Source organism: Hesperophylax consimilis, chromosome 19 (assembly GCF_061612785.1).
Source record: "Hesperophylax consimilis isolate HC1 chromosome 19, BYU_Hcon_1.0, whole genome shotgun sequence".
Lineage (NCBI taxonomy): Eukaryota > Metazoa > Arthropoda > Insecta > Trichoptera > Limnephilidae > Hesperophylax > Hesperophylax consimilis.
The window spans coordinates 27,782,139-27,796,641 of record NC_142854.1 but is presented as its reverse complement, the minus strand read 5'-3'; the positions used below and the strand labels follow the sequence as shown (position 1 = coordinate 27,796,641).

At 33.2% G+C, this 14,503-nt stretch overlaps 1 protein-coding gene across 1 annotated transcript in view; it reads left to right on the top strand.

Moving 5' to 3' along the window:
* LOC149415056 (uncharacterized) overlaps positions 1–14,503 on the top strand; it is a 110,269-nt gene that overhangs the window by 82,767 nt on the left and 12,999 nt on the right. Inside the window, exon 8 of the mRNA XM_089643090.1 lies at positions 12,951–13,079. Coding sequence (XP_089499216.1) covers positions 12,951–13,079 — 129 coding nt within the window. The remainder of the gene's footprint in view (positions 1–12,950; positions 13,080–14,503) is intronic.

Here is a 14,503-nt window from a genome sequence, read left to right as displayed (position 1 = left end):
AGATAATATGTAGTTTTTTGTTGGCAGAATTATTTTCATTGTATTTGGCCTCTGGTAAAGGGCAAAAGTTATTTTTAAATAATATGTTTACGTTATCAGTGTGCGAAAGAACAATTTTGCTGTCAGCAATAAGCAATAATATTGTTTTCCCTACAGTTTTCAAGCCAAAAAAAAAACAATTTTTATAATACGATTCGGCATCCCGCAAGGTCCTACTGCAGTACCTTTGTTAAATCTAGCGGTTGAGTAGCTTTTCCCTTCGTACCTTTGACAGTCTAACAAGAAGTAACAATGTACATAAGAATCTACTGCACTCGGTTACCTCGGGTTTGATGACCGGCTAGGACTAAAAATAAAGCAAACTACGTACCACCATATTACCATTTCAGGTAGCGTAAAGGAATTTACATCCGACGCGGCAGTTTGTGCTTATTCTGTTGTAGGGGGCATTACTTTAAGTAATGTCTTGAAATGAGGCGTTGCTCGTGGCTTTAATAATAGATGTTTTAATTTATATAATTTAAGGTATAAGATCGTTTTAAACGTGTGTTAGTTAATAGTTCGATAAGCTTGGTAATGGATGTATGTTAGTTAGAGAGGTCAGTATTTAGACTTTTGTTAGTTATACAGGCTCAGTAATTAGACACCTGTAAGTTATACAGGCTTAGTAATTAGAAGTTGTATGTTAGTTAGAGAGGCTCAGTATTAAGACGTGTGTGTTAAACAATAATACTACATCGCTAATTAGATACTGATTAATTACTGACAATCCCAGGCATTTGTTAATTAGATAAACTCAGACTTGTTAGTTAGACAAAATCAGTAATTAGACACTTATTAGTTAGGTAAAATTAGCTACTAGATTTTGTATGTTAGTAAGAAAGGCTCAATTTTAAGACATGATACAATACACAACCTCACCGATACTAATTATTTTTCAGTTATGTATTTAGCGTGTGTTAGTTATGGGTCTAAGTAAAAAGGCATTTTTAGTTAGACAAGCGTAGTGATCAGACGTTTGTGGTTGAACAAGCTTAGTGATTAGACCGGGAGTGGGGAACCTTTTCGCCCTCGGGGGTCATTTTGATGTTTGTAGTGCCGATGTAAGATTTTGCTGGCGGGGTGTTAGAATCGGAATTCTCGATATTTTATTTTTTATTTTTATATCACACCTGACAAGAATTCATCGAAAAAAAGGCATAACCTAAGGTTGCACTTGGAACGCGAGAATGGTTTCCCTTGAGTTGTGTATGGTTTGTACTTGAGATGAGTCCGCAAAAATAATTTTAAGTTGCGTTCAAAACACAAGACTGGTTTAATCTTAAAAGTAATTCTGCATTAGAGTCCATGAGCTTAAATAATCTTAACACGCGAAACAAGCAAATGCTTTTTTCTTGGAATTTTGCGGCATATGGTGTGAAACTAGAATTTAAACTGCACTCGGAACATGCAAAGGGTTTCTGGAAATTTAACATATCTTTTGCAAGATAAAAATGATCTGAATATTGAATCTTCGTGCGAGTTCACCCAGCACTTGAAAGTGATTTTGCAACACCCAGTCTGCATCTTGGATTTGTAAATCCAAGACTAGAATTTAATCGTAACATTCTTAACACAAAACTGTTTTTTTTTTATTTAAGAGTGAATTCTTGTGCAAGTTCCCGACTTTAATTAAAAATACACTTATAAGACGAAAATGAATTCCTTTGATTTTTGCAGCACATAGTCTGCAACTAGAATTTTAAAACTGCACTTCAAACACAAGAATGGTTTTCTTCTATCCGTCTGGAGATTGATCGACAGCTGTAATTTTATCTGTAAGAGAGTCCTCAGTTAAATTTATCATTACCCTCAAAATTTCTTATTAAAAATTTACTTTGTTATTAGTATAATAACTAGAAATGATAAATGGATGATGCATCGCCTATTTATTTGTGTCTAAACTGCTTTCTAGTAACGTAGTTGCATATGTAAGTTTCTGTCAGACATGTTGTATCCTTCCATAGTTTTTGTAATGAAATGTATCGGAAACACAGTAAAGGAAAAAGAAAGCGTTCTGAATTTTTTTGCTCGCGGGCCGCAGGTTCCCCACCCCTAGATTAGACACTGGTTATTTAGATGAGCTCGTTAATTAGACGTTTGTTAGTTAGAGAAGTTTAGTGATTAGACACTTGATTAATCAGATAAGATCAGTATGTTAGATGCTTGTTAGCTAAATGAGCTAAGTAATTAATTGTTAGTTATACGCTCAGATCGTGCGCTTGTTTGATAAACATGATAAGCGAAATATATTAATTTGTTGGATAAAACTAACTGATATAAAATTTGGCTATGTTATTTAAACAATCTTTTCAAATTATTCGTATTATACAAAAAAGTATTTTAGCATTTAACTATTATATATTAACAGGATAAACGCAGCTGCTTGAACACATGTTCCGATATATTATGAAGGTACTAAAAGTTTATTAGAATATAGCCTATTATCACATTTTTAACAGGATTTTATTAAATCAACAATATTAGGAAATAGCCTGCTATTTTAACAGGAATTTAATAAATCAGCAACATTAGGAAATAGCCTGCTATCACCTGGTATGAACAGGATTTTAATAAATCAGTTTTATTAGGAAATAGCCTGCTATTTTAACAGGACTTTAATAAATCGGCAAAATTAGTAAATGGACTGCTATTTTAACAGGATTTTAATAAATCAGCAATATTAGGGGAAATAGACTGCTATTTTAACAGGATTTTAATAAATCAGCAACATTAGGAAATAGCCTGCTATCACCTGATATGAACAGATTTTAATAAATCAGTAATATTAGAAAATAGCCTGCTATTTTAACATGACTTTTATAAATCGGCAAAATTAGGAAATCGACTGCTATTTTAACAGGATTTTAATAAATCATAAATATTAGAAAGTAGACTGCTATTTTAACAGCATTTTAATAAATCAACAATATTAGGAAATATCCTGCTGTAACCTGCTATTAACAGGATTTTAATAAATCAGTGATATTAGAAAATAGCCTGCAATTTTAACAGGATTTTAATAAAGCAGCAATACTTATTTTTCTCCGTGGAAGATGAGCTAAGGAAATAGACTGTTTTTAATAAAATACACAAAGTAAAGAGTAAGCACTCAAATTCACATTCGATTCCAAATCAAATATATAATTTTTAACCAACTAAATAATAAAGATAATTTGAGAAACAAATAATAAATGATTAGGGATATTGTTTACATATTCTATACATCAATCACTAAATATGAACAGGTCTTAATAGCATTTATATCTGAAAGCAGAACGACAAATTGAATTAACCTAACTGCTCTGGTATTTGTAGCTCTGCTTCGACTTATAAATTTTTATTCGTAATCTATTATTTTTGCGATGTTATTTATGATCGCTTAACATTATGTTAAAAATAAATAAACTTGTAAAAGCCCAGCTGGGCCTGAAATTCAAATTAAATAAATACTAAGTACACAAGCCTTAAAACAATTTATCAATAATTCTTTAAAACGTATAATTTTAACCACTAAATGATGTGGTGGCAGTATTGACTCAACAAAATATACAAGTTTTTATAGCAAGCTTCGTAAAGTGAATAAAAACAGCACTTAAATATTTCGAAGGAACCAGAATTACTTAAAAATAATTGCGTTTTACAATTCGTTTCGAGTTAAATTATGTAGGATGTCAGCAATTTTTTGTCTAAAAAGTAGTTGATGGGAAAAGTTGTTCCTCCCAATTTTACGTCAACCTGTCGTGTTTTGATGAACTTATAAAAAAGCTATGTTTTTTGTTTGAGCTTAAAGCGCAGATCGTGCATTTTTTTTAAAATAATTTAGCAAGTCAGATTCATCATGATATTTGCTTACAGGGGTAGGCAGACAAGATACAATGAGATTAAATATCTTATTTTCTCATCGGGTATTCTAACTCGCTCACACATTATTTTCAATCTCTTTCTACTGCATGCAGTACATTTTCGTCCTTTTTTATTTCATTGAAATTCAAATAAATAATAATTCAGCCATTCAGGAAATGGGGAGCAAACCAAAATGTGACCGTTTCCCTTCGGTGATTTCTCAACAAATTAATCTGATACTATTCACCAGTCAACGTCCTCGAATTTACTAATCCTTTTTACGATTGTGTGCAAATTGTTGACTGCGTAAAAAACTTAAGTGTAAATCCCAAAAGTTCGAACTTGTTTCCAAATTAAAATATTTTGTTACACTATTCAGTTAGACACTTTTACAAATGTGTTATAATTTACCTACCTCTCTAAATTTTAGCATCGCTATGCCAGACGGTTCGTTTAAAAACGAACCATCAGATACTTACAGAGGAAAAGTGCCACAATGAACTGCGTTGCAAACCTTTGCCTTATTGTAGCGAACTTTACTTTTCTGCGCAGTGTCTGATTATTTCAATGCGCGCTCTTTGGTAGTCATAGTTTATTCAAAGCATTCTCGAACCCAAAATATGGTCACGTGGTTTGCCTAGAACTCGTCGAAATGTCTAAAGTAATGGTGTTTGAAAGAGAGAGTACGAAAACAGTGTACAATATAGTTGTGAATGAGGAATACTTGGAGCAGGTGGATGAGTTTGTGTTTTTTGGAAGTATTTTACGACAGATGGGAAGGCTGACAGAGCAGAATTTTAGTGAAAAAAGCAGGATGTCACAATCTTTAAAATCGGATTATAATTGCTTATAAAATTCACACAAAACGCTTTAGGTGCCTACAAAATTAGTAATTACTACCTATATACAGATGTTAAAAAAATTAAGATTTCAATAATTTCGTTTCCAATTGACAATTTAGGGTAATTATTTTACTTCAATTAAAATGTAATCAAGCCAAAATGATTGTCTTTAAAAAATAATTGATTACGAGATAGGAAATTATTTTTCAGATTCTTGTTGAATTATCATTGTGTTGAGTTACAGACAGACAGTAACATCTTAAATTATTATAGTTGAATGAAGAGTTAAAATGATCGTCGAAATAATTTAAATGGTTATAGACTAGTTCCCAAAAACGTTCTAACAAATTACACTAGCACGGTTTCGTAAATGTCACTCTCAGATCAAAAGAAGAAAGAGAGATGCTATATTAAAAAAAAAATCTAGTTTCGGAGGCCGGCAACACCTCCGTCATAGGTCACCCCAAGTGGTTCGCTACGTTTGGTGACTTAGCAGGTGTGCCCGGGTTAATCGGGTGAGGTGCGTTCAGGTCTTGGTGGAGCTGCCGGATCGAGAGAAGCCGGTTCTGAAAGATCTTTTGACCCCTCCAACTGCTCTCTCTCGACCCGTAGTCTTGTATCGCTGGATTCATACCCCTGGGTACACTGTCCCCTAGATTGCTACCCACCCTTCATATCACTCCCCCTAAGAAATATTTTACTCAGAGCCTCCTTTGTGGGTAAATTAAACAAAAAGAAATCAATGCGTATTTTGAATTAATTTAAAAAAAAGGAAACAAAATGATTTATTTTTAAATAATAACTATATAAGTAGATATTTCAATTTATTTTGTAGCATTTGGAAAATTTATTAAAAAAAAAATTGTGGCATAGTAACCATGCAAGAGTTTGATATTTCATAATTTATTTATAATAGGAAAATAACGATTTTGAATATGTCAGAAAAAATCCATTAGCCAAACTTGAACTTCGAACTGACATGAATATATCAAATCAATCTATATTTTTATGTGATCGTGATTTTAATCAATTATCTTTTTTTTAACTAAATGTATTCAAGGAAACGTGTGTGTGAAGAATGATAAATCACTTTCGGTACATTGAACTGTATATATATATACAGCCTTCTTATTTTGGAAACTTCGTTTGGCAGAGATGGGGTGTTCAAAAAGAAAAAGAAGATGGTTTGAAAGAGTGATATGTAACTACGAATTTTAGAGGGAAAGCTCTTACATTTAAAAAAAACTATAATAACTAAACGAAAGGTATGAAAATATTTAATAAAACACGTCTCGTTTAAAATAGAGCGAAAATCTCTTGACGAATGCTTAAGTTGCATTTAAAGGTACCCTGTGAATTTTTTTCATACCTATGCTAGCACGTTAAATAATAGAACAAAATGTGTTTTTAATAATTTTCCGAGAAAACCTTGCGATTTTTTTCTATCATGGAAATGTCATTATATATTATATGGTAAAAGTATACATATTTGGGGATGAGGTGACGGAGATACAATGAAAGATGCATGTTGAAGGTCACAGTGTTTTTATTGAGTCAGGAGGCAGCATAGAAGACTGTAAGGAATTTCCTAGAGAGACCATATTACAAATGAGCAGAGATGTGCAAAATGGGTACCCAAAACCATTTGAAATGCAAAATGGAAATGGGTCAAAACTTTTCCATTTGAAAATGCAAAATGCAAAATGGTTTTTAGAAAAGCATTTCAAATGCAAAATGCAAAATACCTATTTTCGAAATGCATTGAAAATGCAAAATGGTTTCTCAGTTCAAACAATTAAAATAATTATAGAATTTTTAAATAATTTTGTCATTTAATAATGGACATCAATGTAGAACAAACATATTACATGATGGTAAATCCAAAAACACCACGACTACAGATTATGAAACCACAAAAAATTTGCGCGGGACTAATGTTGCCAACGTAAAAACATAGAAACTGCTATCTAACATTTAATATTACAGCGTCATGGCCCCGTGTTCAGTATTTTTTGTAATGGTATCACTCAATTGCCAGGGCTCCTACCAGGGAGCAACTTGACAAATGTAAATTATCTCTCATAGCGAGGTCGAGGACCGACTGATATTTGGGACTTATGAAAAAAAGATGAGTGGAGATTTATTTTTATTTTATTTTTTATTTATTGTTTGTTTGTAAATATTACATAATACAATTAATGAACTTAAAATGTCCAACTAGGCGATTGCCCGTTTTAGGACATTCCAGTATGATAAAGTTTTTACATGTAATATATGGTACATTATAGTGTTGACTATTCTGTTGTTAAAAAAAAAATACATATGTATATTCATATTCTAGAATACTTCCAGTTATATCACGACATATTTTACTATTATTATTATTTAGCTGACATAATAACTGAATTAACATAACATAAGCTGAATTAATAGATAAAAACAAGAAAATGAATTTGAAAATGAAACTGAATTGAAGAAATTCTGTTGGTAAGGTAATACAAATGTATATTCATTTTTTTTTTTTTTTTACTATTGTTTAGCTGATATATTAAACTAAAGAAATATTAATATATAAAACAAGGAAATGAAAAATAACAAAAAATAAAAAATGAAAGTAAAGAAGGAACTTTTCCTTTAAGGAAAAATATCACGAAGAATTGAACAATTTTCGAACTTTCTTTATGTAAAAATACAGTTCCTGTAATGCTAATATAATACCAATATAAGTTAAAATGTAAAGAAGAATGTAAAGAAAAACAAAATTTACAATTTAATTACTGTTTTTTAGCATATTCTCGCATTCAACTCTCCCCAAGACCAGAAGCCAATTGTTTACCTGCATACGCAGAATATTAGTACTCTTTGCCTTCCATGCATCAGGTATGAGATTGAGCAGTTTAGGGCCTAAGTATGAGAATTGTCTCTGTGCTAAAGATGAGGAAGTGGTGGGCGGAACTGTTGGGTTTTTTTTGCATGTCTTGTATTATGACAGTGGTTTACGGAAGCTAAGTAGTGCCTCTGTTTTTGAGTATGTAAAATGATTTTCCTCATGTATAATTGTCTTACATCAAGAACACGAAACTCTGCGAACAATGAATCGCTGGGGTACCTGAAAGGTTTTTTCAGTATGACTCTTATAAGCGATTTCTGGGATTTAGCTAAGGGATCGAGTATGGTTTTGGCACAACCTCCCCAACCTAAGGAAGCATAGTCTAGTATGGAATTGCACATTGCAAAGTAAATTCGTTTCAAATCATTTAGACATAGAATATTTCTTATTGCTATAAACAGATGTGTAAGTTTCCTGACCTTTGTGGAAGTAAAGGCTATGTGTTTGTCCCATCTCAGAAATTTATCAATGATAATTCCTAGGTATCTTATATTGTCCACACATTCTAAGGTATTGCATTTACATGTAATAGTGTCGTAACAATGGTGTATTCTAATGTTAATAATTTCTTGTGGTTGACCCGCTTGAGTTGAACTGAAGCAGATGAATTTCGTTTTATCCGAGTTTAGAGTGAGGAGATTACTATCTAGCCACTGTTTAACTTTGTTTATGCCAAATTCAGCTTTAATGCAAGACTCATTCCAGGTTTTGCCTTCGAATAAAAGTACTGTATCGTCAGCAAATGTAATAAAGTGGTCTGCAAATGAAGTATTACATAAGTCATTTATATAAACATTAAACAATATGGGACCTAGTGTACTTCCTTGCGGTACGCCATATTTAATATTGGCTGGATCACTTAGAGTACCGTTAATATCCACTCTTTGGCTCCTGTTTTCTAGGTAACTAACAAACCACTTGAAAATTGTAATGAAGATAGTAGGAAGAATGTTGCAAAAAAGCATTTAAAATGGAAAATGCATTGAGAAAAGCATTTAAAATGCAAAATGCAAAATGGTTTTTAGAAAAGCATTTATAATGCAAAATGGAAAATACCCATTTTGCATTTTGCATTTCCATTTGAAATGGATTTATTTGAAATAAAGCACATCTCTGCAAATGAGGAGGTTCTCCAAAGAATCGAAGGCGGAAGGCACCTGCTCAGGACCTTGTCCGAAAGGCGTGCAAGATGGATCGGCCATGTTATACGACAAGAAGGCCTCTTGCATGTCATAATGGAGGGTATGACCGAGGGGACCAACTCTAGGGGACGCCCACGCCGAGAGTACCTAGAGGACCTGCTGGTGGACGTGCGCTGCTCATCATATGCACAAGTCAAAAGAGCCGCACAAGACAGGGAAGAATGGAAGAGGAGATTAGATGAAATTGCTGCAAACCAATCCCAGGATTGAAACCAGAGAGAGAGAGATGCAGCATGGGAGATGACTTCGGGACCGATGATGATGACACCGGATGCAGGAGGTGAAGTGGTCTAGGCGGTAGTTGGCGACGCACAGTGGGCTGATAATCCTCTTTCATAGACATAGAGGCTTGAATTTTCGAGGCTATTTTTTTTTGATAGAAATGGATTCTGCTGATCATTACTATGCTATAAAATTTCGTACGAAGCAATTGCGTGTACAAATGAAGGAGTCATCATTTTTTTGAAAAAATTGTATGGCACTGACATTAAAAATGAGGCTATCTCTAAAATCATATGGTTGGCTATTATATCCTTACACACAGATATACTACTATTTATTTGTATTTTTTTCACATACTTCGTATTGTGGCGCAACTTGCGATTTTTTTTTTTAAATTCTCAAAGTTGAAAAAAAAAACTTTTTTATGTTGATGATTCATTTTAATGCTTAAATGCTCTACATTTTTTTTTATGTGACACCTCACAAGATCGTCCCTGCCTGTGCAGTGTACAGACAGGGGAACTATGTCACCACCCGGTTGGGCGGCGTTGTGAGGCGGAATAAGGTAGGGGCTGTAGGAAGGGATTTGCTAATGCGGGCCTTGAAGAGGCTCAGATTATAGGAGGGAGGAAAAACAGATGCCGGTAGCTCGTTCCACATACGAGCCGACTTACACAAAAACGAGTCGTAAAAACGGCCCGTTCTCATGAAGCCAACGTCAACCGTGAACGGGTGTTCAGCTCGTGTCCGTCGAGTATGCTTTGTCTAGTTTACAATATTTTATTGACACTATAAACCAAGTCTCTATGTCTATGAAAGGCGATTTTCAGCCCACTGTGCGACGGCGCGTTGAGACCGGACTCGTGGATGTGTCAGGAATTGGTGAAGACCATGGGTCTTCCGGAAGCTCCAGTGCTGAACAAATACAGATATTATCTTCAAAAACAACATATATATTTTTAAAATCTTTATATCTAGTGTTCAAGAGAAATGTACTATAAATCGGTAGAAGTTCGGAATGAGTGGATTTTTTTATTTTATCTAAAATGACGCAAAATAATCCCCACTCTACTATTTTTTTTTTTTTATATATTAACTCCACACAGGAGGCCCTAAAGAAAATAATTTCCCTCAGGGCCTATGTCATCTTTGGGGATGCTGTGTGGAGGGTCTTTTTATGGAGAGGAAGGAGTGAACATGGGTCTTGAAGAGTCCCATGTTGTAGGAGGGAGGAAACACAGAGGCCGGCAGTTCGTTCCACAGCCGAGCTGTTGAACTTAAGAACGAATCGTAGAAGCGACCCGTTCTCATGTGACAAATGTCAACCGTGTACAAATGTTGGCCGCGCGTTTGGCGTGTATCCCGACTACGCACCGGTGCCGAAGGGATCAATGACGCTAGTTCCTCAGAGCATCTTCCATTGTAATACCGATAGAACAAGGACAGCATACCTACCTGACGCCTGTGCTCTAAAGATTGCAGTCCGTTTGTTAAGATTGGGGAATCTATCAAACGGACCGCCCGTTTTTGCACAGAGTCAAGGGTTTTTTTCAGGTATTTAGGGGCTCCGGACCAGAGATGGCTGCCAAATTCGACAGTAGGGCGCACTTGCGATTTGTACAGGGTCAGCAGTTGTGTACTATTAAAGTATCTGTAAATAATACTGGGACAAAAGCATTCTCAATTGGGGTGTTTTTTGTAGTTGTAGGAAGTGGTGGGTAAGAAAAATCTGGATAAGGAAGTTTAAAAATTACCTGGCTATTCACTAATTCTGGTCACTAAAGATTACTAAAGCCAATCAAAGTTCTTTTAGAAATTTTAATTTATTGTTCTATTACCCCTTAGTATTACCCCTTTTAACTACAATTAAGCAGTTTGTCAACAGGATGTACATGTTCAATTACAATGTAAATATGTATACAAAATATTATTACTAATTATAAATATACATAATATTGTTATCTAAGATATTGAAATTATTATTATTGGCACACAATCTAAAATAACACTAAATCTACATGTTAATAAATAACAGCTATTGATTGATAATGATGATTAGTATAAAGTATTTATACTTATGAGCCATGTTTTCAGCATATATCTGAATCTATTTGGGTATTTACAATTTGTTATGTTGCTTGGCAACATGCATTATGGGAACGTTATATTCTAGGGTTCGCTGTCCGTATTTATTGCTATATTTTGGAACAAACATGCCTTCATTCTTTGTGAACCTAGTGTTGTGTTCATGATCCAATTTATTTTTAAATTCAGAATCAGATATTTGCTGAATCAGATATAATAATATGCTGAATCAATATTTTCTCCTGTAGTAAGGACTGCACAGGCCGGATATTAAAGTTTCGACGTAACAATGAAATGTTACTTCTCTGCGATAAAATATTTTTTCAAACTACTTAACCATAGAATTTTGTACTGATTTTAGGTAATTTGAAATTTATTTTGCAAGAAAGTGGTTATTCCATATCGTAGAGTTGATTCTGCGAGTGATAGGTACAAGATTTTTAAAATATTCACAGGAACGAAACACTTCAGTTTATATCCGCTACTCACAATTGCTCTCAGTCTTTTACAAATATTGTTTATTTGAATGTCCAATTTCAAATGGCAACCAAGAATCACTCCCAAATAAACGTATTCATTTACCACTAGCAGTTGAAAACCCGCTTCAGAGAGAAGCTGAGTACATATTATTAAAACACGGAACAGGAAGGAGTTAATGAATAATATCTTGTTCAATGTAGACATAATAAGAATGACAGTTGTTTGAATAAATGAAATTGTACGTTTTTGTTATGAATTATTTCAAAATGAAACACTTTTATTCACTACATGTGTACAACTGATATTAACTGTTACTGTATCTTATAGAATCTGATCTCATTCAGAGACTTACAGTGCTTAAATATTTTTGCAACCGTTTTTATCAGATAATCAGTATCGTATAGTTTGTCACAACAATTTGAATACGACCAATCAGAGGGCCGAAACCGTCCAGACGATAGCGTAATAATACTATCAGATTTCAATTTTATCGCATTTGCCGGGCTGTAGAATGTTTTGATGAATACATGTAAAGTTGTCAAATATTATTTCAGGTGTACTTGTTACTGAAGCATGTGGAGATATGATGAGTATTTATGATGAGGCCTGCGTCATGTCACCATTTTACTATTTACGAAAAGTCTAGTTGCATCGGATAATAACTATCAGATATGACAAGAGCCGTTTCGTTAGCATCATTCGGAATGGTGTTCTTCAGCGGAGCGATACAGAATATCTATCACTCGATTCACCGAATATTGGAAATCTTGTGTGTACCTAGTGGCATTCAAAAATATATGTAGAGGTTGAGGTTAACATGCCGATGAATTACACGAAAAGAGTTTCAATACCTAAGAGTGCATTTTTGTCGATTTTAGATTTAATGTGCTGACGAATTATATTTTTTTTCATTTTTTTTTATTTATTCAGTTATTGACATCCTTTTTAAGGGCTTTTACATGGGAATAGTAACAATTAAACAGTTTTGTTTTTTTTTGCTGTGATAAATATTGAAGATATCTACTGACTGGTACATTAGTATTTTGTGCAATGAGGAATACATATGGCAGTTAGTCCCAGAATTTCTACGCTGTAATAAATCTTGACTTCTAGTATTACGTAGTGTAATCCGAAAGCTTAACAGTGCAAGCAAATCTGGACTATCAAACGAATCATTTAAAAATTTATATGAAAATACCAAAATAAGAGTCTTGTAGTTCAGCAAATTTGTATATCAACAATAAATTGTATTAATAATTGTGGAGTTTACGGTCAGCATGTTGACGAATTACAATGCATATATATTTTACCATACTAATTATTGTTCCATTATCTTTATTTCAGAAGCCCCACTGAGCGGAGCCCCCTCAGAGAACACTTTGCCTATCACCATCGAGACTGAGCAAGACCCAACGCTCAACAACTTGACCAGGACTGATGCCAATTGTGACAAAACTGGAACATGCTATGATGGTAAGCACTTTTGTTGTTTACATACAGCCAACATGCTTTGTGAGCTATACTCACATCATCAAGGTTTACTGAAAACTAAATTACAAATATATATTTAGAGATAGACCAGCGTTTAAAATGGTCCCCACATATAAATATTCTGAACAACAGAATAAGGAAACTAACATATATATTTAGATGTTTAAGAGATATTTTAAACGAAAAATTACTTAGAACCACATACTTCGCTTTCTGTCAATCAATTATACAATACGGCATTATAGGCTGGGGCGGTACATATAAAAATCAAACTCAAACAATTTACATATCACAAAAACTAATAATAAAAACCATATTAAAAAAACCCTATTCATATTCGTCCGAACTTTTATTCAAACAATTTAAGGTCAGAAAATTAAATGCATTATACTTCTACCATGCAACATTACAAATTTATAAAAACTATATTCAAAATAAAATTGCACCCTTTAAAAATAACAGAAATCTTAGACAAACGTCAATACTTCCTACTCCTAAATGTAAAAAAACAATAGGACAGTTCAACCATGAATATCTCGGAGTTAAATTTTTTAACTCATTACCAGAAAAAATTAGAAACATGAATGCAAATATAAACGAATTCAAAAGCCACCTTAAAAAGTATTCCGAACAGTTGAACTGAATCGTACCAAATATAAACAAATATAACAACACCCCCATACACACAAGCCCTGCTTATTTATGGGGGTACATCGAATACTTATATTATGTAATTAATAACCTACTATATTGTGTAATTATATTATGTAATTGTTATATTATGTAATTCGTGTATCTTTTTTTTTACTAATAAAAAAAAAAAAAATATATTTAGAGATGTAGTGGGAGACAGAGATGTGATTTACAATGGAAACTAATTCAGCCGTGGATCATTCAAAAAGGTTTTTGATCATTGGTCATATTTAATTCTTCTTTTCACTGTAAAGAAGAGTTAGAAAATGTAAAGTTCTAATTTATAAAATTTTCAGTTTATCTAAACGTATTTCATCAAAATAACAGTGTAAAATCTCTGTACCATTATTAAAATCGAACGTATGATTTGTTGTGTCCAATACATGATCAGCAAACTATGATAAATTATTACTGTTTAAAAATCTTACATGCTACATTATCCTTATTTCAAAGTTCCTCTACGCTTAACCCATGTAAAAAAATCATTGTAATCATTGTAAGTTATATTGGTTCCTATTTTCTTTTGTCATGGAACCGTAAAATATCCTGAAAGGTGAAGAAATGGTTCGGTTAGGTTAGTTTAGGTTAGGATAGGTTTGTTATTTGTTTGTTATTTTTCATTACTTGTCTTCATTTTTCTGTTTTGTCACTGTATTGTTGTGTCATGGAACTGAGTAACACATGATTGTCCTTCATGCCAGTGTCCGTGTTAA